The 26728-nt window shown below is 42.0% G+C and overlaps 1 protein-coding gene across 2 annotated transcripts in view; it reads left to right on the forward strand.

Annotated features, from left to right (window-relative positions):
• Positions 1-4599: 4599 nt before the first annotated feature.
• The window catches only part of GLI3 (GLI family zinc finger 3), a gene marked incomplete at its 5' end in the record, with an annotated part of 201889 nt that continues 179760 nt past the window's right edge, over positions 4600-26728 (forward strand). For both annotated transcript variants that reach the window (XM_081996622.1, XM_081996623.1), the window contains one exon: positions 4600-4723. In XM_081996622.1, the coding sequence (XP_081852748.1) occupies positions 4600-4723 (124 nt within the window). The remainder of the gene's footprint in view (positions 4724-26728) is intronic.

Consider the following 26728-nt stretch of genomic DNA (forward strand, 5'->3'; position numbering starts at 1 on the left):
TGTTTAGACTGAAGCAAACAGTCCCGTTGAAGTCAGCGAGCCTATTCCTATGAATAAAGATTTGCATGATCTGGTCTTTAAAACTAATGTATGTGGTATAAATACAATGATTTAAAAAGTAGCTCAGAGAGGAAAAGGAGCACAGAGCTGAAGATTTCTTAGAAAATTGAAGTGTATGTTCAGAAAGGGCCATGCTTCCCGCTCTTCCAGGCAGAGGGCTGCTCCACTGGTTTCGGTTAGTTGGCACTGTGAGTAAATGAACAAAAAGATTTTTTTCTCCCCAGTATGATTATATAATATGATTATTTTTACTACTGTGAGGCACAGTTTTATGACCAGCATACATAAGGACCGGAAATTATATCATTTCAAATTGCTTGAAAGAATTTTTTTGTTTGAAACACATTTCCAACTTACTGTCATTTGTTGACACTCCTTTTAAAAGAGACACTTTTCTTTATTTAACTGGTTCATTCCAGTAGCTTGTTCCTAAAATTCCTCCAATTTAATGTGCAATTGGTGAAAGTTTACATTTATGATTTAAATAGAAGAGACACACCTGCAGGCAGGTTGCTGTTTTGAGAGGGATTAGGTTTAAAATGGGGATCTGGAATTAATTGTGCAGTGGGTTCAGGCTTTAGGGAAATTACAAAAGGTTCAAGCATGGTTGAATGGGAAAAAGCCATGAATGTTTGCTTTCAGGAAGGAATGTTTATCCCTTTATTTACCTATGAAAGTTCAGGCTTTCGCCTGTATACTGTTATAGCATTTTCTTGCCATTCGTATGCACATGGAGATGCTGGATAGCCGACAGAAACTAGCTTTTGGAAGCAGAGCTCCTTGCTGCAGAATAGATAGATATTGTCTCAGGCCTGGGGGCAGGAACGGGGAAGTCGCTGACCCACATGCTGGGGAGAGCCCTGTACACCGTAATACAAACCACTTCGTATTTTAATGTGGAGGCGATGTCGGGCTAGCTGATCTCCGGAATGCTTTTTGATAGGGATTAGCAGCCAGTGGAAAGAAATCTTCACATCATCCCGGACTTTTTTTTTCTTTTTTGGTAGACTGCAATTTCCTATTTCAGTACAATTTCTGAGAGAAAATAAGAATCGCAGCCAGAATTGGGGAGAATGATTCTAGAAGACATGTGTGTCTGGTTTGTGTTTTTTCAACTTGGGCTTAAGTTCATCTTCAGGAAAGAAGAGATTTTTGGGGCACCATATTGCTTTCCAGTTGGCTGCATCCCTATCGGGCATGCTTAGCAAAACATACCCAGACACGTTCCTCTGGTTATTAATCCTGCCGTCTCTCCTGGCTTTCCTTACTTTCCCAGCCACCGTGCAGTTGATAGGGCACTGGAGCCTAACGGGAGCTGCTGGGATTCCTGCCGCCGCCCTTGCCACGCGTGGGTGGGTGGGTTGGGCGCGGGGGCAGGCAGCAAACGCCTGCAGGGCCGGGGCCCTCGGCTCGTGGTGCGGGGTGTAGAGCAGGGTAAGGAAGCTTACTCTTGCGGCGTTCCCTCTTCCACGCTGACAGGAACAAAAGCAGCCTTCTGTGTGTGAGCTAAGCAGACATGAACCAGAACAGGTACCGAGAGCAGATGTTTGTATTAGCTCGTGGCCAATTCTGCAATGTTTGGACCAAAAATTCGTATAAGGTTCTACTTTAGGCCTCTGTTCTGTACCACTGTCCACGCGAGGTAGCGTAAAACAGGAAAGTGATAGAGAGTGGTGGTTAATGTGGAATTATACCTGATACTCTTCCCTCCATTAAAGAAAATGACCCCAAAGCACCAGAAAAATCTCACTGGTAGGCTGTTGGGGAAAGAAAAAAAATAGCCGGGAGAATGGATGGATGCCAGTCTGAGCAGCCACGTGTTGCTCTTGAATTGCAGATGATCCAAAGATGCTTTTTAGGAGATTAAAGCAATATTAACTCCTTACAGTACCTTCATCTCCTTCCTTTTCTGAGCAGCAGTAGGATCAGATTGTAATGGAGGTCCTGTCCTGCCAAGGTGGAGAGGGGAAGGAGGTAGAGATAAGTGAGGGCTCCTTGCTCACATCTGCGCAGACATCTGCATGGCAGGAGGTGGTGGAACTGCTGTAGATACCTGCCATCATTTTTGTGATCTTCACCCAAATGTTTCATGCTACTCTGCTGCCCTTGTGAAACGGGGCAGAGTATGTGGCTTCTTCCGTTCTAGTTGAGTAGGGAGCATAATTGTTTCCTTTCATGACTTTTAGCCAAAAGAAACAGGCTTGTGAACCAAGAGCAGAAAAAAATGGGCGACAAATTCTGCAGCTTCCCCCTCCAAGGTCTCACACAGTCAAACTCTCTGATGTAAATGAAGAATAGCAGACTGAATAGGAGACTTGGCCCTTAAAAGGCAAAACAGAAGAAAAATAACCACAACTGAAAATGTACAGCTTTTTAAATTCCTTCAGAGACAACACAGAAAGTTATTCTTTTTAGATAATATTAAATAACTCCAAGGAGGGTAGTCAGAGCACAAGAGGGTACGTTGAAGGACTCATGCAGTGGCTGGAGGCTGGGTAGAGGCAGTTTTTGGTATGTATGTGGCCAGGGTTGTACAGAGAAAACAAGCATGTTCTGGTCAGCGTGGGGTGAACAGCATGGCAGCAGTGCCAGCTGCCCGCCAGCTTCTGCCAACACAAGGGCCTGAAGAGCCTGATATACATGATACCTGACCAAAGCCGTGGATGCTCTTGCATGAGGTGTGCAAGGGGAAAGGGGGAGAAAACAGGAGAAATTTGGAATGGTGCTGTTTACAAAGTTCATATGAGATCTCTCCTCAAGGAGATTTGTGCATTGCTGGGTACAAGTGGAGAGTATTGCAAGTTGAGTGTTGTTAGATCTCTCTTTCATATTGGAAGACACCTGACATTCCCCTTTCGTGTTCTGATAGGAAGTCATTTTGCAGATCACAATAATATTTATAGCACTTCCACAGGTGGGTCTTGAAAGTACTCTCAGAAGTAACTCTGCCATGGCAGGCAGAGCTTTGTTATGCCTGTTTTTAGCAGGAAAGGATTGCAAGGGAAGGAGAATGCCTTGCCTACTGTTAGTCCAGTAGGTTGGTGGCAGAGAGTCTCTGATATCTAGTCCAGTTGCCTGGCTGTGCTGCCTAGCTAAGTAATGATTCATTTAGTGATTGGGCTCTTCTTTGATCCCTACTGTATAACAATGAGGCTTTGGAGTGTTTTATTGTGCTATTAAAAAGAACTCCTACTAGGGAGGTGGGAAGGGGAAGGTTTACTAGACAGCTGTGTTTGTGATGAATTTGCTTTGTAGCCTTTTTTGGTTTTGGGTTGTTTTTTTTTTTTTTTGGCCTGTCAGAATTGGGGAAGCAGGTTGCTAATGTAATTACACTTCATTATAGTTTATTTTGTGGCTTGTTTTGAAGCCTTTGGTTTTTTAATTCATTTAAATGTTGTTCTAGAACAGTGCGACTTCCTTCCGTTTCAGACTCCCTTAGCTAATGACTGCAGGGCTGCTCAGAGCTGAAAACACTCTCTTTGTATATTATTGTTTTTTGTTCTTGTTGCGTAGGATCATGTTGCAACTGCTGAAGTACCCAGGTACTTTGGTTCTAAGCATGGTGTGTGCTGAATGTTGATTTGTGTGAAGCTTACTTGGACAGACTGGCGTGCGTCAAGTTAAGCTGCAGACCAGTGCTTGGAAAGGCTCGTGTTCTTCACAGCCCAGGATCCCTGTGGCCTCAGGGCCCGGTGTGCATACGCTGCTGCACAAGCAGTGTTACCCTTTCAGAAGCTTGCGGGCTTCTTGGGTTTGTGTCAGGAATGCAAAAGCTCTGAGGATCAGGGGAAGTGATCTGTGGGGTATAAAATGAGTGTATCACTGGAGATGACACTGAGAATAGCCAGGAAAATCAGAATAACCAGACACACACCTCTGCAGAGTTTTCCATTTTCAGTGCTTTCATGGAACAGAAAGTGATCTCATTATCAGCTGCTAGCAACAATATTTGCCTTTCCCTGTGGTTTTCAGGGTGTTGCTCCAATGCACTTTTGTTTGAGTTAGATTTCTGAACAAACAAAGTGAGAGATGTTTACATGAGTAGGACAAGGTGTAGAGATAGAGAGGATAATTCTTGCTGCAGTCTGTTCGGATAGCATGAGTGTTGAAATTTAAATATTTGGCTTCTGTAGTCAATGTGAAGGTCTGTCTTGAGTTGTTCCAAAGTGCTGTAGACATAGGAGAAAAATACTAGCTTTTTCCCCCTGGGTCCATTAAAACCCTACAGGCTTGAGAAAAATGGGCCTATCCATCAAGCAGCATAGTGGTTGGTGATGCTGATTGTCTTTAAAGGCAAACATACTTACTTTTGGTGTTAGTGTTTCCTTAAATTCCTCATGAATTCATGCATGCAAACATGATTTGATGGGCATCCAGAAATGGCCTGTGGACTGCTAATTCAGTTGTGCTGCAGGCTCTTCTTCAGGTGAGAGGTGTGCTAGGTTTTGGGCTAAGCTTTCGAATAGTATTTAAAGTTTATGACTCTCTTGTTTCATTCAGGTATTAGTACAAGGAGAGCTGAAGTAATGAGAAGTCATCATGGAGGCGCAGTCCCATAGCTCTACCACGACGGAGAAGAAAAAAGTGGAGAATTCCATCGTGAAATGCTCCAGTCGAACAGATGTCAGTGAGAAAGCTGTTGCCTCCAGCACAACTTCCAATGGTGAGTAACAGCAGGGATTTACTAGCAGCCAAACCTACAGTAATTTTATGTTCACTGCATTCCTTGTGAATTGAGCATTTGCACCTGGATCAGTGTTTGTTTTAAGGAAAGGCTAAAGAAAACGAACAAGGAGGGGGTGGTGGTGGAAAGTGGTAGGATACAATAAGGCCTGTTTTGGCATCAGGCATAGTCTTTTTCTTCCAGATGTTCTAATTTGAGATGTAAATGTGCTAAGTTATTTATTATAGGAAGTTCCTGTTTTTAGCGTTTTGGAAAATGTCTTGATTAACCTGGCAGGGCTTGCGAGTGTTTTGCATTTGGCCATTGAAATCTCTTACCCTATTTAGATAATTAGTTATTACAAAAGAGACAGAAGTAGCCCTGTCAAAATTAATGGCAAGGGTTTTTTTTTCTTCTCTTCTTTTACAAATAAACTTATTCCTTGCCAAGGGCTGCCCCCACCTCCCGGAGGTTCTTTAATGGCCAGGGACAAAAACATGAAGCTAAGATTCTATCCTCCTGTGAATTCATTTCAAAGTTGTGAATGTACAGCTTGTAGATTTACAAAACTGGAGTAGTTTGCTTAAATCTCCCCAGAGATTACCTCACTTGACAATTTTACATATTCTCTGCCTCTCTGGAGAGTGTGTAATCCCAGCCCCAGCCCTTTCATTGTTCAGTGTAAGAGGGATGAGTGTATCGGTCCCTACTGATGCAAAACTCCCTTTGCATTAGGAAAGAAAATTCCTTGCAAAGGTGTGGGCAGATTTTAGACCTGTGGATTTTGAGTAGTTGCAGATTAACTGTTGGTTTTTGCAAATCAGTCTAATAGTGGTTAAAAACAGAAGATGTCTTTGTGCATATTTTGGAGTCCTGGTGTATTCCTGGCAAAACGTTTTCTTTTCAGCCTTTCTGCTTCCATCATGCTCACTCATCTGGGCTTGTGGTCCAGGTCAGGTTCTCACTTTGATACCCTGAAGAAAGGTTTCTGCTTTCTCAAAGAAGCATGTGTCTCCCACTAGACTAAAGCAGAAAATACATGAATCATACAGCCATACTAGAGGGGAATCTCTGTGGGTCAATAAAAATTAGATGGCACATGTCCCAGTATCTTTCTCCGTGACTGGACTTCAGATTCAAAGCAAACTCAGCACCTGCTGACCTGCTAGTTGGAGTTGATCCCCATGAGAATATAGAAGCTTGTGAGCAGCTATGGAAAAAGTTGCATCGGTTTTCTAAGGCATATGAAATTAGATCCTCAGCTGGTGTAAGTGAGCACAGATCCGTTGCTGTCAATAGAATTACAGTGGTTCACATTAGCCGAAGAGCTCCTCATTGTATTTTTTTTTTTTTTTTGATAATAGGATTTTCCACATTGGCCCAACTTTTCAAACAGACGCACACTTAAACACATATGTGTATTCTTTGATGTGTCAGGGGTTTGTACTCAAACTATATTGGCACACACCTCTGACTGTTCGGGCTAGCTGTAACGTTATCGTTAAACATGTAGATTTAGAGGGCAAAAAATAAAGCTTTTCAGATGTTTTTGCCTAATTCTGACACTGATTTACCCTGTGGTCAAATAGTTTTCTCTCTCTATTCTACCTGTCAGCTTTAACGATAATATTAGTTCCTAACTACCTGCTTCATCTAGGTGGTGCATTACTGCATGTCAGGGGCATCAAACTCCCAAGAGTTGGAATGATTCGAATGACTTGAAATTTTTGTCACTGGAATTGTCTCCTATTAAGAGAATGAGGTGCTAATGTAGTACACATCCTGGTGCCTGAGGCTGCGTTTGGTTAAGGTAATGACAGTTACCTTTGTTTTCAGTGGGTAAGGATTGGTTTTGTTAGACTTTGTATTTAGGAAAGTCACCAGGATCTCCGAGGTTTGGGTTTGTAATCTACCTTCATGTAAAACCAAGCAAACGACTTTCCACAGGTACAGGGTTGGGCTTCAAAGGGATAAAAAATTCCATTCCTTCCTGCATATGAAAAATTTCCTCTTGGTGTAGAGACTCCACAGAGCATGTACCAACAGAAATAATAACGCTAAAGCTTTAGGAACTTAAACATGACTTTTACTGTTGCAATGTTTTAAAGTTTTGCTTCTTGCAGATGTGTTTGTCGTGATAATGAATTTTGGTTACAAGGACCAATTTGCATGAAAGCTGGAGGTTGCATTGCATTTGCATCCTTTGTTCTTTAATGCTGGAATGAGTATTATTACAGGAACATCATCAGTTGATGTAAGACATGACTCCTACAAAACATGCAGCTTTTGTTGATTCAGTACCTCTTTTTTTGCAGAGGGCTGTGGTAATGTTAAATGGTTGTGATTTGCATTTGAACGCTCTGTTAAACAAGGTAAGGTACCCTTAAAAATAACAAAAAGACAGAATGATCCTTGCTGTTTTTGTCAGAAGACTCTGCTGTCATTGCAGAGCAACATCGACCTATCATACCAATGTCACCTCCTAAGCACGTTTAGTATCAGTGCTTCTCTCCTTCTGGACAACACATTAATTAGTGAAGTTTGCAGGGTGACATGGACTTGAATGACAGCTGACTGAGGTGTGATGTAGAAACTAGTTAGCTCTGCTGTCTTCTGGAGGAGTCAGAACTTGAATCATAAATAGATTGGAAGCTGTTTGTTACGGGTTTTATGCAAAGCCTACAGTCATGAAGAAACAAGGAGAATGCTGTTATTCCAACAGCTCCCAAAAGTGAGTAACACACCCAGTAGCAGAATATATGTTAAAACGAATATTGAGCGTGTAAAACTTTTAAAACGTATGATACGCAAAGTGTTTATTGAAGAACCTGGTGTAAACCTAGGTGCAAGGGAAAGAAAGTGGGAAAGGTGACGTGGAAGGGCAGCTCGCACGGTAACCTGAACTAGACAGTGCAAGTTAAGAGGCCCAGACATGTGGGTGCCCCTTGGAAGGTACCAGCTGCCCTGTAGACTCAAACAATAATCATGGGCTGTAATTTACATGTTAGCCACTTCTGCTGAGTTCCTGCCATTACTGAATACAAAAAAGATTTCTGCTGCACTCACCTAACTGCAAACACTGACTATATTGCTAAGATGCTTGCACTGTGTTAGATAAGGGTTTGCCAGTGTTTTCATTATAAACCCCTAATTTCAGGGATCTATAACTGAGCCATTAAAATGTGCTCCAGGCTGAAACCTGTGGGGAAGGTCTTAGGGCTGGAGCAAATTAAAACTTCTTTTAAAATACATGTGATCAAAAAAGTAAAAAAAAAAAAATTGTAATAACTAACAAAATTCTTTGGTGCACTTTGATCCCCAGTGAGACTTTGTAATTTGGGACCACTCTTGCTTTGTTTTGAATTCATTTTTGTAAGCTTTTGTTTTTTTCTCCTTTGTGTTTCATTTAGCGTATCTCAACCAAGCTGCATGCAGTTTACTAGGATACATTTCTTTGCAAATTGTTCCTTTTACTCCTTCTTTGATTGACTCCTATATTTACTGCTAGGCTAATATCCAAAACTGCCAAAGAAAACTGCTGACAGAGATGTTAATTCATAAAAGGCTGTATGAATAAAAAGTTTGTGCTAGGGTATAAAACAAGTTTACTTTGTGTATCCTGTGATTTGATAGCCTCAGGCTGATCTGCTTTGGCAAAGTAATAACAACAGCAGCTAAATGCAGTTTTTATGTCATGACCATGTCACTGATATTACATTGGAGTAATGAGGCCAGTGTCCCGGGCCACCTTTCTGCCATGGTGCCACGTTGTCAGGCCTTGTCTTCTCACACCGCGCATCCCTGCCGCTTTTCTGGAGACAAAGCAGTCAGACCCTGTTCCCTACCACGTCAGCGCGAGGATTTAGGTCATCATCCTGGGAGGTGCTGCATGCACACACAGGTTTCTATCAAGTTGTGCAAGGAATGGCTTTCTGAAGAGGTACCCGTTGATAAACTCAATAAAATTAGTTTTGTGCTCCCCTTAGAGACCCTTTGCTTGGTATTGCAGGTCACGGGACCTGCCTTGCTAGACCTCCGTCGGATAACAGGGTGCCTTGCAGCCTGGCGTATGAGCTGTCGCTGAGAGCAGCAGCACGCTCAGTCAGTGTGTCGGGCTGAGCACTGCACTGCCGGAGCAGAAAACTCGGCTCGCTCCCCTGCCTGCGCAGCCGTGCTGCCCGTGCTGGTGCAGGACGCTCCTTGCACCCCGGCACGGGGAGTCGCCAGCCCTCCCGAGTCCCAGCGTTGCAGTAACGTCTTGAGCTCCGGGCCAGCGAGCGCTCAAGTGAACGCCACGCTTTAGGCACAGGAGCAGCTCCCTTGGCCCCGGTGTGGGTGTTTGCATGCTTACAATTAGGCAGTCACTTTAATGTTTTACCAGGCTGGCCGCTTCGACTCTACGCTCTGCTTTGTAGTGAATCAGATTTACTGTTAGAGTACTTCCTAAGAGGTGTTGACCAAAAAACCCCACGCTAACCTAACGCAGCCCTCAGCTATATGCAAATTATTTTTTTCACTTAGTCTGTAGCATGGATATAATTAATTTTTCACTTTATTTTCTGAAAAGTACAGGGAATTTCTGAGGGCTGAATTAACACTTTTACAAGGCAAAGCTGCACTTTGCGGCATTGCTTGGAGAACATTAGGAGATTGTAACGCTGTGCTCAGCCCTGATTTATTTACTGTTCAGCTTGTGAATCTTGTTGGTGACTAAAATGCTTTCCTCTTCTGCACATTTCGGCTCTAAACTGATGTTTTTAATGTTGCATTAAAACAATGCAGTTATTGTATAAGGACTCCTTCAGTGTCTGACAGGCAAGCACTTATTTTCAGTTTGATGTGTTTTGTCTAGTTTTTGACCCATGAGCTTGTTCCAGTGTAATCTGATATTTCTTATTAACCTATTACTCTGCCTTAAAAAAAAAGCTAATTATAAACGTATGTAGGTTGTGGACTTGACTAGCTTTATCAGAATCAGATAGTTATTGAGAACATACTTTAAAGTGATAGAAAGCAGAAATTATTATCTTAATGATGATGTAATTTAAAACCAAGCCTGATAGATGAATAAATGAGAGGAAGTTCATGCGTCCACTTTGATTCTTTCAGAAGAAGAGCCAGCTTCATCTAGGTCTCTCTTTTTTTTTTTTTTCTTTCTTTCCTTCTTTCTTTCTTCCTAGTAGTTCCTTCAGGGTTGAATGAGGGAAGTATTCAGCAGTCTGCAACCCCATAAGAATCACATTTCCTGTTTAAACTTTCAGTTGGTTACTTGTCCTGCTGCTTGCTTTCAAGCTCACCATAAAATAGGTGTTAATCATAACACCCATTCTTGGCCCCCTTGTAGGACTGATGTGCTCAGGGTCCCGTTGAGAGGTCAGGGTTCAAAAGAGGTTGTTAGGTATCAAGAAACATTGCCTGTACTATTTTAGTGGCCTGCAAATTGAGTCCCAAACTGATTATATGAGACCCGATTCTACAAAGTGATCAGGAGATGCCCTCCTCCTCTCCTGAAATCAAAGGGAATTGAGGGGCCCTCTTGACTTCTCATTTTTGGGTCAAGGAGGAAACAAGATCCTGTCATATTACATATTGGAAGTGATGACTCCAATGTATAGGTTTTTCTGAGGGTTTTGTATTTCAGCAAGACAAATGTTACAGGTAACGCCTGTCTGTAAAGGTGGCATACAGCAGCATGAAAAGTAAGGGTAGAATGGTCACATGCGGTAGCGCAGAAAAGTAAGGGCAAAGACCTGAACTTGTAAGATTTTGTGTATCCTTCTGTTCCAATAATTGTGGCCAGGTCCTAAGAGGATAAACTAACAGAAGGTACCTGTCCTTGGGGAGGACTGGCTCTACTGATGCTTGGAAGTATTGGAAAGGTATGGGAGGTATGGGAGGTTGTAATTAAGTGGGGACTGTATGTCTTGGTATATTGTAATCTGATGTGAGTAGCTGATTAAATACAGGTTCATTCAGAGTAATGCACCCGTGGTCCTTTATGCTTACTAATAAAATTTCAGTCATCAAGTTAGGGTTTATTGTAGACTGTAATAACTCATTCTGCCTGATACTATTTTCTGGTGGTGTTCCTCAGCAAGCCAGCCCTACCCTTACCCTGCTCTAAAGCCAATGATCTGCAAGTGCAATACAGTATTGCTTCATTAATTCTGCCGAGATTTCCCTCCTTTTTCCCCCCTTCTCTCCCCTCCCTGCAGTGGTTAATAGCATAAGGGATATTAAATGTCAATCCTCCTGTATCCCTTTGCAAGTTCCAGAAAGAGATGATTGAGTGGCTTATCCCTGCAATCACGGTAATCAGTAAGTAATGACTTAACATCCTGCTGGATAACACGAGGTGGAATCGGGAGAAAACATTAGTTAGCAGCAGAAGCTTGCCACCTGGCCAAGGTGGAGGTTAAATTTAGGGAATTATACACTGGGGATTTTTTTTTTCCCCTGAAAAACAAACAAAAAAACCCCCGGAAACCCCCAAGCAACCATATTACAATTGTACCTGGGTTTTGAAATAGAGTAAGACGTGATAAAAAGGTTTAAAAGGGGACTCTGCAGTACGGCAACGGTACCATGCTCTGTAGGTTGTGCTTTGCAGAAGTCCAGTATCAATCAGACCTCAAAAAATTCAGGCATTACAGGCCACAGTACTGGGGGCGGAGGGGGGAGCAACCAGGAGGTTTGATTTTTAGCAGGAAAAAGGCTGCTGGCAGCCGAAGCTTCAGTGATGTTGTTAGCCTTCTAGAACAGGGCTCACGCACTGCCGTTAAGTGCTGGTCTCCGGGGAAGATACCCTAAAGGAGAGGGGGTCTCCTAAACGACCTTGCAGGGCAGCGCCAACGGGGCGGAGGGGCCGCACGGCGGCGTGGCAAGGCTCCGCAGCAGCGCCGCCGCTCCTGCTCCGGGCGGCGGCACCGTCCTCCCCGCCGCTTGCCAGCGGGTGCCAGGCGGCTGGCAGGGGCTGGAGGGGCACTGGTGGAAAACTCTTGCATCCTGAGAGTTTTCCTGGCTCCTGAAAAGGGACCCGTCTCGGGAATCTGCCGGTGAAGGAGGTACATGGAGTAGATCTTCTTAAAGTAAATAAAAAGAATTTTAAAAGATGCTTCTAATTGACTTAAAACCAGGCAACCCCTCTGGCAGGTACAGTGTTTGGCTTCATGATTTAAGCTGTGTAAATTAAGGCAGTTGAAGTAATTAAATCACTTAACAGGTTTTCAAATGGCATTCGTCTTTTCTCTTGTAGATGTTTTCTATTTCATATCTGTCTCCAGTTAAAAGGAAATAATCAGGTGTCAGTGTTGCATTTGATTATATCCCTGCTCTGTATGTTTCTATTTACCCCGCTCCCCTTTTCTGGAAGGTATAAAACCTCAGCTTCTGCTTACATAGGAATTGTTACTAAATACATATGCCAATAAGTGGGAGAAGTGTGCTTAGGGTATGGTATGTGATTTTGTTAAGAAAGCACTGTATTAAAACTACATTCCCTGTATTCTTTCCAAGTCATATCTCATTATTTTGGGGTGAGGGTGGGAAAGGAGGGAGATGCATTCTTTTGCCATCCCAACTAAGAGGGAATGAGATGGATTTTATTGCTGTGTTGTTATCTTATTTCCCATTAAAAGCCTTTGCCTTTGATGTATACTGCAAGTAGTCACAATTTAATTTGCAGATTCTATTTTTGTTCGTAAGGCTGGCAATTCAGAACAATGTTGATTTACTTGTAAATGTGATCTGGACCTACTGATGAATGTGTATGTCAAGTGCACAGAGGGACTTTGGAAAAGAGAAGTACACAGGAAATACTGGGTTTTGTTCAGATGATTTTAAAATTTGGCTTGTAAGGCTTTATGGGTCGGATTATCAAAAAGCAGTTCCTAATCTTGTGCCTGCAATCAGCTGGAGTCTTGCTACACCGGAGCTGTGTGTGCACATTCTTTTCACAAGCCGACCGCTTAAAATACGCTGGTTTCCATTCGCTCGGTACGACTTTTCATGCATGTTCCACATGCAGCCAAGTGGAAATGCAAAAACCTAAATCACACACACACAATAGCTTGAAAATGCACCCAGATATCCCAAACTAAGGGGATTTTTTTGTTCTGCTTGGTAGAACAGATTTGTACTGATGGAGTTTTTCCTAAGATGAGATGATAAATTGCTGAAACTTAAGTTAGTGTTAGAAACTGTGCACTCGCTCTGTCCCCTTCGTGTGCTTGTTTTTTCGCTTCTTTTCCAGCGTGGGGGTTCATACATAACAACAGAGGATTTTGTAGAAAAGTTCCTCCTGGGCCTGACTGGTAGTGTTTTCCCCTCCTCCTGGTCTCTCTCTTTTCTTTCTTTCTTTCCCTTCTCTCTCTCTTTTCCTTTTCTTTTTCTTTTTTTTTTTTTTGGTGTTCTTTCTTCTAGTTTTCAGAAAGTTGAGTTCCATCCCAATTATTAAATCTTCGGAGACCATTCCCACATGGTTCTGTAAATGGTAGCTTCATCCTGAGTTCTTTCATCTCTTTTCCTGCTCTCCTGGTTTGACAGTTGAAAAGGTCTGACTGTGCCACACAATGGTTTGATTGGTTTCTCTAGGGGAGGCTTTACCCTGCCTCATCATTCGCCAGGCAGGTGGACCAGAAAGTCTCTTGATTCTTTTGTTGCCTCTCAAAGTCCGAGGTCTTTGACTGAATAAATCCTCCGTCATGGGATAATTTGCTAAAAGGAGACTGAAAGATGTGAGAGAAAAGCCTCACTACTTGGGTGCTGAATTAATGAAATAACTGGGCCTTGGAGTTTGCAATTGAAAAATCACCAGGAATGCAATGGGTGGAGACAGGCTTAAGAATGCAAGCCCGTTGCTTCCCTGTAATAAACTATGAGGGCTTTAAACGATATTACTAAATACGTGGGCTCGCCTGGCTGCCTCCGGTTATTTGCATTCCCGTTCGGCGGGGGCAGCCCGAGCAGAAGAAAAGCCGTTTTGGTGCAGAGCCTAGTTAGTCGTTAGATTATTACGAGGGGCTGGAAAGAATTCCATATGACAGAACTAGGGTTGAGTTAACACAGGACGAAAAGTAATTTACAGATAGGCTGTCCTCAGCCATCTTCGTAGCCCCTGATAAGGTTTCATTTCAGAATGGATAGGCGACATTTCCACTTACGGGCCCATTCTGCGACACCTGTGATAACAGCTTCTGGATCCTAATTGAAATTGGTTTCAAAATGGATTTTCACTTTTCTCTGTCTGTGGAAAATATTGAATGGACTCAGTGCTGCCACAGAGAATCCCAGACCTTGGAAAATGGAGCAAGAAGCCAGGATCATCTTTCATAACTGTGTCGATGATATGACAGTTTTGTTATCTGTCTTATTAATGAAATCATTGATCACCTGATGAGGGAGATAATAAACTACACTTTTGCGGCTGTTCAGGAAGCTCAATTAGATTTTTTAAAAATACAGGTGGGAGAAAACCAAGCCAAAACAATGAAGTGAACGTTTTCAGGTCTATTTTCAACTTTGCTTTTCTTGAAGATTTTTAGAGCAGAAGAAGCCTCTGAGACTATAAAATCCTGACTGCGTCTTGAGCTTATTGAAAGTAAAAAGGAAAACAAAAAAAAGCAAACCTGATGCTCACGTTAAGACTTAGGTATTGTTTTTTGTTTTTAACAAACCGCACTAAGTAAATAACACTTAAGTCTTTCTAAGTGCCATGGAAACTCAGATGAACTGAGAAACAATGGAGCTCAATTTTAGCTGAAGTGGGATTAGTGATCTGAACCCTCTGAATGCCCTGATGTGGACAAAGGCTGGTGCTAAGTGTGGCAAATGCTTGCTGTGATGCTGGCTCTCCTGAACGTTATTTCTTCTTTAAAAACGGGCGTCAGCCTTTAGTTGTTAAAGCTGCTCAGGCATTTGGGAAAAATAAGTGGCTTTTTTTGTTGTTGTTGTTGGTACTAGCAGACTTGAGAAGGTTTTTAAATGCAAGCAAACGTAATAAACGCCTGCTCGGGATAAAACGTCTGCGCAGGCTTCAAAAATAAAACCTGAGAGGATTTTGTGATGCGTTGTTTCCCTGGCTGTTTTCTAATTCTTGGGGAAAGAGACAAATCTGTTGTTTGTGCTCGGTTGCTCTGGAATGCGCGCTGTATTCCTTGAGGAAGGTGGGAAGGGATAGTTTTTCTGAAGAGGGATGCGGGTGACTTCTCATATTTCACTGTGAATTGTATCCTAGGTGTTTCTTCAGTCCCTCCGCTGGCGTGGGTCAATCTATCCCCCTTTCTAAGCTTGAAAGGGGAGCTCTGATCAAAGGCTTGCATGATGTCACTGATCTCTGGTGATTGATTAGGAACAGAAGTTCTGGAGCATTTTGCATGTCTGCCTTTTCCTTATCACTTCAAATCCATTAGTGCCTTCCCATTAGGGGAGCTTTCAATCAGGGGGGAAATAACCAACCCGCGCGCGCGCACACACACACATATATATATGCCCCCCATGTATATGCATATATAGAGAAAAGGAATAGGAGAGTGTGCAGGCTTCATGGTCTGAGTTACAAATGAGTTTGCCTTTAATGTAAAAGGAAACAGTTTTTATTGGTCTGTGTTGATACAGGGGATATTTATTAATTGCTAAACTCTTGGGTGTAATTCTCCCCTGTTCTTCCACAGCTGCTCTCACAGATTTAAATTCACATAGGTCTCTGTCATCAGTGGGTTTTTGGCTGCAGTTTACCCAGAGGGGAACTGTGGCTCTGCTTGTTTCTTTGCTGCGCTCAAGATGCATGTTAAGGTCCACTGTGTGTGTGGAAAAAGAACTATTTTACGTGTACGACTCTTGGAAGTCCAGAGATAGCCAGAATGTATGTTAAGCTGTTAAGAGAAAAGATCTTTTGTTCATAAAGGAGGAGCAGTCCTCTGACTCTCGGGGGTGTGGGAGGTCGGGCGATGGGGTTTGCTCGTGTCCAAAAGGGTGGTGTGCCTGAGCAAGCGGTACAGGGCTTGAATCTGACTTCACTGTGGTATAGATGAGGAAGATGGGTGGTGTGAAGGCTGGAGTCCATTCCTAAATATCCCACTGCTAACAGCATATTGTGATTTAAATGAGGAACTTAAAAACTCTGCACAGGCTTTAAAAATCTTGAATTAATTAATTATTTTGGTAAATGGAAGCTTTCAGTATGTAGGATAATTCAAAAATGTTAATGTTATTTTCACGTATCTCTCTTTCTCCTTTCTTTTTGGTAGGTTGGCTCATTTCTCTCCCTCCCTCTCTCTCTCTCTCTCTCTCTCTCAAATCTCCTTCGCTCTCTCTTCTACTGTTGTGCATTTCACACCAGGAGATGACAAGTCTTGTGATTGCAGCAGAGGCAATTGAAAGAAAATAAAAAGAGAGTTCTTTTTCTCTGGTGCTGGCCCATGAACATACCGTAAAAATTGGATTAGACACACCTAGAGTTGGGATTGATTGCATCTTGAATGGGAAATTAGAACATCTGAAAAATTCCTTTTTGGATGGAACAGAAGCACAAGAAGGAAAAGTTGGATGGAAACCAGAGAAGAACTGTAAATCACTATTAAAGTTACTTCCTATGGTTTACCATTGGCCGTCAAAGAAAATTGCCTCGGGCTTATTTATAGATAATTCCCTCTATAGAAAACTTCAATTTGTGGACTGGCCTCTGAACGGGATTGATAACTGTGTTTATAGACCAGGATGGGTATCTAAAGATAACAGATAATGCAAATGAGCCTTTTTTTGATAAACCAGGGAAACAATTATGGATACAACTTGGTTGATGGATTTCAGAGTGCCTTTTCTCAGTTTATAGATTTTTTTTTTTTTTTCATTATAGTTTTCTTAGCGGTGTTAGAAAAACAAAATCAAAGTCATTCGAATAGGTCTAAAAAGATGGAGTGGCTGATCTAACCAGCTTTCCTACCACTTGTAAACATAGCAAATCAGATGAAAAAAATAAACAGTCAGTCCTCAGCCTTCTCTGGGAGAAATATGATTTGATAAAAATGTGTGTTTAATATTCAATTTACAGTTTCATCCGAAGTCTGTAAACCTAGATGTCCTGTGGGAGTTTACAGCCCGCTCCAACTTTAACTCAGATAAAATGCTCCTCGTAAACTGTCTTCCTGCTTTTATTTTCGAATTTGTGTTTCTGCTGGAGAGGAGGAGGGCGGAGGCTGGAGCCCGTGAGTTGTTCGAGGCTCCCCGGGGTGCTCAGCACCTGCGGTGATTAAGCCCTTTAACCCTGGGCTGGTTTCAGTGCCGACCGCAAGGCGTAGCTGTACAGCGCGGGCTCAGGAGGTGACTGCACTGCCTGGCACGTTTCCCTCAACTCCACCGACATTCCCACTGGAAGCGCCTGGGAAGCCGTGGCTTCCCATGGGCAGGAAGAGACCTGTGGCTGGGGATGGTGGCTGCTGCCCCAGTCCATAACTCACTGAAAAACTGGAAGGACTTTTAGCAGGTTTAACTGGTTCAGGCTTTAAAATATTTAATCGTATATGTAGCTTTCCAGTCTCTTTACTCAAGCCATCGTCTTCTAGTTGGTTCCATTTGGTGGGACTTCTGGGCTCCCGACCCTTCATTGCTGATACAACCTTAATCTAAGAAGTTATCTCAGGACCCAATCCTAGAAATGTGCTTTCTTTTGCAGATGTCCTATTGGAAGGCTTCTCTGTATGATCAGGAAAAAGTAAATAAATTATGAATTAGTTCACATGCGGTTGTAATAATTAAGAGTGACTCTTTGTAGTTTGAACTGCTCTAGGTTTCAGGGATTTGGTAAGATACAAGCTTTGCTTCTATCATGAAGCCAATGGCACAACTGCCATGGAATTCTGTGGGAGCTGCATGGGAAGCCTTTTTTTTTTTTTTTTTAAGTTGATATTTAAGTAATCAGTCAGTCACAAACTGGTATAAAACTCTTCTGTTTTTCACAGGTGTTTTCAGTGCCTGTGTAATGGATTATACCTCTCACTGGAAAGCAAAACTGAAAACAGCATAATTTTGCTTAGAGAAATATCAAGCTTCTAAGCTGTTATCTGAACATGATTTTAAATCTCCTTTTCTGAATGTGCGTATGATGAATTATTTCTTACCTTCAGAGACTTTTGGCTGAAGAGTTAGAGTGAATGGACATTAGCATCTTCAAAACACCATGACGGATACAGGATCACAGTGCCTCTGCCAAAAAAGCATGGATCTGGAACCCCTCAAGGGATTTCTCCCGACTTCATTCCCAACATGCATCCCAGTTTGAGTCAGTGCCATGATTTCTAAGTATCGGTCAAGGAAAAATACTTATTTAATATTTTCAATTTGATGTGCATCAGCGTCGTCTTCCGACAGGCTCTCTGAGCTTAAAATGTCCATTGTAAGGCACCATTTTGTTTGCTGACATAACAGAGGTTAATGTTGCATATGTAAGAGCAGAAACAATTTAGAAGTCCTTTCCTCAGCTTTGAACACTTTGTTTTGATTGTTCAGAGAATAGGAGGAGGTAGGAAGGTTTTGCTGTTTAAATTTCCAAAGACTGTTTTCTCCAGCTATCTAACTTACATCAGAATTAAAGCCTTGCGTACATTTCCTTTGGCTCCGCAAGACCTGTTTTTTTTTCCTCTCTCAGTGTGAAGGATACCAAAACATCTCAAATAATAAAAATATTTCAAGGCACTGTGGTTTATTGCTACATTTATCTTCAAGGCTCAAAACACATGCTAAAAGGAAGCTTAGTCTTTAAAAAAAAATCCACATTATATCTGTAAGTATATAAGAACTTTGAGGAAAGAGATCAGAAATTTAATCAGGTATTGTAGAAGAGTGAAAGAGGGAGAATGAGAGGAAGAAAGGCAGGAAATAAAGGAAAAGGAAGAAAGGAAGGAAGGAAGGAAGGACGGAAAGAAAGAGCGAGCTCTCTGCTCCTCTATGGTGTTCTCCTTTAAACAGATTTTAAGTGAATTTTTTCATTGCCATGGTTAGACTGAGAACCTGTCAAAAGTCAATGTTTTAGCATTGTTAGACAGAAGTCGTTGCTGATGGGACCAGTACCACAACTCCACAGTTGTGGAGATGTAAGAGCTTGTATGTAGGTGTAGAGTAGTTGATACAGAATAACTTAACATGAATTTTTGTAATAGGTGAATCTCAGAAAAAAACTGTATTTCAGACTCCCTGATTATGGGGAAAAAACATTACCTTTAGACTTCGATGTTAGACATGAAGAGAGAGCAACAGCAGTTTTTCATTTCAGTGTTTGAATGTGATTCAGGCAGCTGCTTTTTTCTTTCCATGTGGCCAAGCATACTGTGTTGGATTTACATCGCTTACCCTGCAAGGTGTGTAGGCTTGACCTTGACTCAACGCAAGAACAGAGCAGGATCCACATGGGCACAGTGTTGAATACGGGCTTTTTGCAGTCCAGATAAGTCAGGCTTGCTGGCCAGGACCTGTATAAGTGGGGTTGCCTTAATCATGTGCCTGGCAGGGATGTGACGGGCATCCCTCATATCTGCAGGTCTCAGGCGTGGTCTGGCCGACTGCAGTATTGCCTTATACAGATGCTTCTGGATTTCCAGGAATCTTGGCTGCTGTGGAAACCAAATCTTTGGAAGTCCGGTGGTGAGAACCCCCTGTCTTGCAGGTTTAAACTTATTTTAATGTGGAGCGTACCTAAACAATGAGAAATTTAGAATAATCTGAGGAAAATCCTTTATTTTGTTGGGCTTATATTTTGTTTTATCAATAAACAGAGCAGTGAAATTGCTTTTTCTTGTTTCTGCAGGAGGAGTTGCAGAGGGCAGCAGTGTGTATATCTCAGGCTATCAATCTGTAATTGAAAGGGAGAGTGTTCAGAACTTAGCAACAGTTAATTCTTCTTAAAAATGTGGAGAGTTCTTGAAGTTAGGTGGATGTTAATGAAAGTAAACACAAGCCATGAAAAGGTATGAAATGATCTCAAATCTGTTTCCCAGCTTTCTGTCCCTTCAGGTTGCAGGCTTTTCTTCCACTTTTTCTGGAGGTCAGGCAGAATCAATTTCCAACCTGAGAAGCGAGACATAAAAATGTGCAGATGTTGCAGACAATACGGTAACATTGCTTCATCATCTGTTCCCTTCTAGATAGGTCTACGCAGTCTAAACTTCCTCTTAAGAGGTGAGCAAAGAGTGCTTACATGGGTTTGTGTGACTACTACCAGGTGATCCCAGTTTATTTCAAGGAATGGAATTGAAAGGGAGAGATGGAAGGAGCTGGAGGGGGAAAAGGAGATTCCACTTAAAGTTTACAGTGCTATCATTAAACTTTTTTTTATTGTTTTACCTTTTTTTTTTAAAAGATATCTGGTACAACATTTTTTTTTTTTTAAAAACACTCAGAAGGCTTCTATTCATAAACGCATACTTATTTTTGTTCAGTGCTGGAGATGCCTGCGAGTGACTTAAAACTAAAAGGGGCCGTACAGGCAGGGGAAAGGAGGAGGATGTTTTACATTCCAGTGTTTTAGGGAATAAAAATTAGCAGACACTGATAGGTGTCTGTTCTTTCCCATTCTTTATTAAAATGCATGGGATGTGGATCAAATGACTTTATTCAGCGCTCGGCATTTCATCTACCTTGAAATGGGAGACTGCAGGCAGTTGGATAAATTCTCTGGAAAGTTGCCCAGTTTCACTGCTGCTTATATAAGCCTGCCTGTATCCTCTGGGGAATACGGTTTTGTAACATGTTATATCAGGATGAGTATCCCTGTGTTCCCTTTAGCTCTGGGATGCCAGAAGTAGATGAGTGGTGGTGGTGGTGATGATGGCTGTCTCTCCCTCACTCTCTCTCTCTCCCCTTTCTGGGGTTAACGAAAGGCAGTCATTAGGGACCTTTGCCAAATCAGGGCGCTACCCCTCTCTGCTTTGCTATCATCTGAAAATAACATGCAATGCACATTACTCAGGATAAGCAGTTACAGTTGAGTTATAAATGATTTTGCAATTGCCATGTTTTTGGAGTTGTCTAAATGATAGTTAAACTTGTGGAGCCAGCATAATTAAGGATGTGTAAGTGACTTCCTTATTAGACTGCCTTCTTGTTGTGTTTCAAGAAACAAGCCATCACAGCTTGTTTATATGCTGGTATTTTATCTCTGCAGATATATGTTCAGCTCTTGGCTGTGCTACGGTTAAGATGGGATTTGAGGTATTGTCCTTACCTCTGTTAGATGGCTGTTCATGTCAGAAGGAAATGCCTGAGAGTTTCACACTTTTGAGACCAGTACTGTAAATTCACTGTTGGGGCAGTTGAGATGGCTGTGAATCTGTAAGCACTTGCAGACTGGACCTTCTTGTCTTTGTTATGGTGGTAGCACTGGGAAGCATCTGTTTGTGGAGGCAGACCCTTTCTCTTATGAACACACATGTGAGTTCCTTACTGGAACTTGCAAACGAGCGCGTTGGGTGTGCCTACATGTGCTCCAATTTACCGCTGCATCCTTCTGCTTGATTACTTAATGCAGAACCATGAAGTCATGCTCTCAAAAGTCTGTGCTACTAGGTAGCAACCTAGCTTCATCATCTATGAGCCTAATTTTATGTCAATTGCTATGAGCTTGGCAACAAACCCTTGCAACTGGTTACTAAGTCTGGTGATGCTAGTTATTTGCATTTTACAGTGCTTATTGATGGCTGGAATGCTCTGAAGACTCCTGTGAGGTTTGGAGTGATGTGATGGCACATTGCAGAGTAAAAAATAATCATCTGTTAGGGTATTTATGATCCATAGAGGCACTTAGCATGAAGGTCCTTCCATGCAGAGCAAAGAGAGATGCTCTTCTGACAGAATAAGCGAGACCTGCAGTGGAATGGAGCTGTTGAGGGCAGTGTGGAGAGGAGGCTGGGAAGTGGGTTGGGTAATGACAGTGGTCACTGAGCTGAGGTGGCACAGGTCACCTCATGGGGTTGTATAGCAATTACTTACGTTATCTTAATTCTTTGCTGTCTCCCTAACTGGTAGGATCCATTCCTATTCCTTGAGAAGTCACTGTTGTTCCTTGCCTGAAACCCACTAAGCTGGGTGGAGGAAATTTCATTGTGTTGCACTTTCCAAACTGTCACTAATCCAGCCTTTTACTGGAAAATTAACTTGGAACAGTGATTGCTTGAAGATAAGGACCTGATCTAAAAATCCCAGATCCACATAGTTTAAGTGGTCTTTGGATGCTGATGGGTGTTAATTACACAGGCTGCTGTCCTGGAATCATTCATATGCCTGTCTGTTGGCGAGACTGGGATGTTGTACATAAAATGCCCATTTAAGAATACAGTTATAGGTTGGATGAAATTAGAATAGACTCTCTTGGCTTCTTTTTGTTGCAGATGTAAGAGGAGATTTCTCTCTCACTATTTACAAGGTTGAGCGAACTAGAATAAAGTGGCAGGTGTCATTCTGAACGTGTGAGTCTGCACTGGCGGAAACGATCATTCATATGGCGTTTGCATATGCTCTGGGAGTTGCTGTTAAATCAATATTTACTTCCCAGGTAGTAAATGCCAGAGCTGTGTCTGAGAGCTGCTGCATCAATGAAAGAGTTATTCGCTATGTCATCAAGCATGCTATGGTGCACATTCCCAGAGTTTTGGAAGTGGTGTGATTATGAGCTTGTGGTAAGTAGCTGGAAACACAAAAGGTGTTTTTCAGCAGCTCTCTACAACTTTCCAGATCATCCATTTAGAAAATGTTGCACGCTGGCTTTCTAATGTTTCACAAACAGCTTATTGAGTGTTTCTCCTTCAGGATCTTCAACACCATCAAGGAAGGCATATGTCAGTTGGCATTGCTGAACTTTGGTTAGAAGTTTCATTTTGTTGGGGGAGGATGATGAGGGAGAGAATTTGGTTGATGACTTCTGGAGACGTTTTAATTAGTAGCCTTTACATATAGACTACATTTGGTCTGGGTAGGACTCCCTCCCAGCAGAAAAGCAATGGCCTTCACTGAAGATTACAAAGGTCTGACATGAGGTTGGGTGTTGTAGATGGTTGCAGTATGTTTTTTTCTGAATACTGAAGAATGCTTTAAAAATGCTCTTTTTTATATCAGATCACCATTACTTTCCTGGGGGACCCACCTCTGCAGCATTTTTTCAGACAGGTTCTCTGTCAAGGGTGGGAGCAGCCAATCTGCAGGTGTAAATGTGTGGTGCAGTGGCACATCAGTGCTGGGCACATCTGCCATGCATTTGAGTTTGTGCATAAATGCGTTACTCCTCCCTGCCTTGCTTCCTGCAGAAGGTGGCCGCCACTTTGCAAGTCTGTGGGAGGTAAGCTGGGGGTTATGCGTGATTTAACCTCTGCCTATGTTTCGTGGGAAGCTTAAAAGTCTTCTGGGAAAGAGACTGTGAGGTGAGACTGCCCATGCCTTCTCCTTCTGCCTATGAAGCCAGGTTGAGCATAACCTCCTTGGAAGGTGAAGACTTCTGTGGAGTTTAGGGCCTGATCCACAGTATATTGAGGTCAGTACCTTCCTAATGGGCTTTGGCTGAGTCCCTATGAGAACAGGAGCAATTGGCCCACAGAAAGGATGCTAACCTATTTTTCACGCTTGCCTCCCCTCCACTGAAGGAATCAGTGGGGAAAAGCATGACTCTTAATGACTGCTGATTATAAATAATTAGGAGTCATTCAACATTTAGGCTAGCATATTTAGTTTGTGATGTGTTTTGTATTTATTAAGTGTTGGCTGCTCTCCTGTGGCTCGGTGTCTTTGCTTAGTATCTCTCACCAGTTTCTTGTGTAAACACTGGGGGTTAAATGAGAAGATGGGCCCCCAGTTTGAATGCTTTGGCATCCCATGGAGGTTGGCTGCCATGCGAGCCCTTTCTGTGCCATGTTTTGCTATGGAACAACTGATTAGACAGCGCTGAATTTTATCTTCAGTGCTTGTGTTCAGCTTAGCTGGATTTTGCATGGAGTGAGAATTATTAGTCTATAGGTGATGCGCAGCAGAGAGTTTAGATAATTCAAACAACATGGCTTGTGCAAACGTGTAACACGCCGAAATGTAGTAAAGCCAAAGATTTTTCATTTGTAGCAACAGGGTCCAGTAAAGATCAGCCAGTCCATATTGCAGTCATGGTGCACCAACCATGCTCTTACGTGCAACTGTGAGTATATTTTTTTCTTCTTTGCAGATCATGGAACAAAAGGGTAACAGATGAATCTAATAAATATTCCGGCAAGCACTTTCATGTGCTGTTTACTGTAAAATAAAATTAAAACCTGTAGCATATGTTAGTTTTTCAGGGAAATGGGTTAAAAAAAAAAAAAAGGAACACCCCAAAGGCTAGATGTTAGCATTTATATGTACCAAAGAGAATTTTTAACAGACAAAAAAATTTAAAAAAAGTGGATTTGCACTTCAGAAATGGTTTGTCTTCATCCAGTTCATAAATGAGAAGCTAAGGTGAAACTACACAGTTAAACTGTGATGTGACAAAGGCAATGTATAACCTCTTTAAAGTCTATATAAATCAAACCTTTAACCCACTGCTTTTAAAAGGGAATGCCTAGAGGATGCTTTTGTGTAACACTTTTTTTGTATTCCATTTAAATGTAGATTTTTAAGGCCTTTAGTGTAGTGGTGCATCTTTTGCAATGAAATGTTAATCAGGACTCTTTTGTAGCAACTTGGTTGGAAGATAAAATATTTAGTGCTGTTGTATATTGAGCTCACATCCCTTACACATGCATACAGGCTCTGTCCTCTTTTCCTGTTTTTCCCCTGCCCTCCCCTCCATCCCAGCCCATCAGAGTTGTAAGGAAATATTTTAGTTAATATTTGAAGAGCTGATCTATGCTTTCCATTACTGGTAATATGACTTGGTTACGTTTCTAGCAGACTGCTGGTAGAGAACTGTAGTACTTGAGTGACTGAATGTAATTAATGTCCAGGATAGATCCCTTCCCCATTTGTCCTGTGTTTCTGAGTAGAAAACAACAATTTTTAGCTACCTCTATGTGAGTTTCTTTTTGGGAAATCTGGGCTTCTATTTCCATTGATGACAGTAATTCTCAATGAGTAGATACAGCTGCATTGTACAGTCACGTAGATTACTTGGATTTTGGTTTATAACGGTATAACCAAAAGGCTGTAGCATTTGAGGTATGTACTGAAGCACACACACCGGCTACTTACTACAAATTGGGTTATTTAAGTGTGTAAATCTAAGTATATGCATAGACTGCTCACAGTTTGAGGGCTTAAATAATCAGTTTAGTTACAAACTTTGAAAAAAGAGGTTTAGTAAGTATTTTAGTTTAGTCTTTTGACTAAAGAAACATGGAAAGTAGATTTTGTTCTTACTAATGTCCCATCATAATGAGCTTAAGTTGCTTTCCTCTGGTGTAATGGGTCAGAGTTTGGTCTGAAATTAATATTTGTTTCCAAGAAATCATTTAAAGGATGATTGTTTTTGTCAGATTTTTCTTGCTGATTTCTTGATCTTTCTGGATTATTTCTTTGACTCTGATTTTGTGTGGCTTGATAAAAGCCACTGAGCTAAACCAAGACTTCCACAAAAAAGACTTCATAATACAGGAATGATTTTCCTTGACGTAAGGCTTCACTTCAGCTGTGTCTCTTGTGTATCATTTTCTTTTTTTTTAAAGGAACATGGTAATAAAAGAGGTCAGGAGTCAGTCTGTCCCAGAATGGCAATGTGGGATTAAGGGCATAGGGTCTGTTTTCAGTGAAGTCCCGAGCACAGATTTGGACTGTGAGGACAAGAGAAGCAAGGGAGATTGTCCAGTGTTCATGCATTGGCAGGCAGTTAGTGTGGGATTATACTTTGCGTTGTCTAAACTCCGCTTCCACAGAAACCACGGAGAGTTTTCTGCAGCACAAACAGAGCTGTGTCAGTGCACGCAGCCTGATGATCCTTCTTTTCAAACTTGGCAATGGCCACTGCGCTGGAAATACTCATCGTGTGTTTATTTTGATCCGCTTTCTGCGGAGGGGGGGGAAAACCCTCACCAAAACCCAAGGGGATTTGGTACTGAACACTTTGACACCTTCTCAAACTTTATCTGTTAGGCTCTTATCCTGAATGTTATGTTCTCTTCCCAGCTGCCCCAAACTATTTGCTGCAGGCAGCTGGTACTGTGCAAATGAAAACCAAGCTGCATGTTTGAAATCAAAAGGCAGATTGCATCATTATACTTTGTGTAACACAACCCAAAACACACAAGGATACCTCCTGTGGGGATGGTGGAGTTGAAGTATTCTGTTTTGGAAAACTGTGCCAGCCATGTTCAGTTGATCTCAAGGTATCACTGTATTACATGGGCAAGTTAAAACCAAAATAATGCCAGGTGTTTCAGTTTTATTATTTAGCAGGAAGCTAGTATAAATACTTTCTGATTTTTCTGCCAGTCTTTTCCAGTTCTGCAGGCATTGCCAGAGCACCAGGAAAAACAAGTCCCTGGCTGTTGTATATGTGGACTGTTTGTCCCCCAAAAGAATCACTTTTGTACAGAATGAACAGGCTGAACAACCTGTTGCTGTGAAGACTTCAGATTTTTTTTTTCCTGATGAGTCCTGAGATTTTGGAAGAATTTGTGCTCTGCAGCTCTGGGAGGAGGAGGTGGTGATGTTTCTTGCTCTGACTTCTTCTTTTCACTGACTTCTACTGGGAAGTGTAAGACTGAACTTCTGTCTGGCTTACTACAGTGCAGCTACAGCTCCATTTGTCAGTGACAAAGCATTTTTAATCATATTTTCTTAGTTTTATAACAAGGAGTCAGTCTCCAGACCTGAAAACAAAAGAGCAAGCAGTAACCTGTGGGAGTTGAAATTAAGCGGGCAGTGCTGTTATATCAAGGTACGGTAGGAGCCATTGTGCTGGAACACAGGAAAGGTCAGTTTGGATGCCAGTAGGGACCTACTGGCATTTGCAGACTAGCTGAGGTTGGCTTAGTATCTAAATAAAGATAGGAAGGCTTTATTATA

Source organism: Phaethon aethereus, assembly GCF_964289735.1.
Source record: "Phaethon aethereus genome assembly, chromosome: 2".
NCBI lineage: Eukaryota > Metazoa > Chordata > Aves > Phaethontiformes > Phaethontidae > Phaethon > Phaethon aethereus.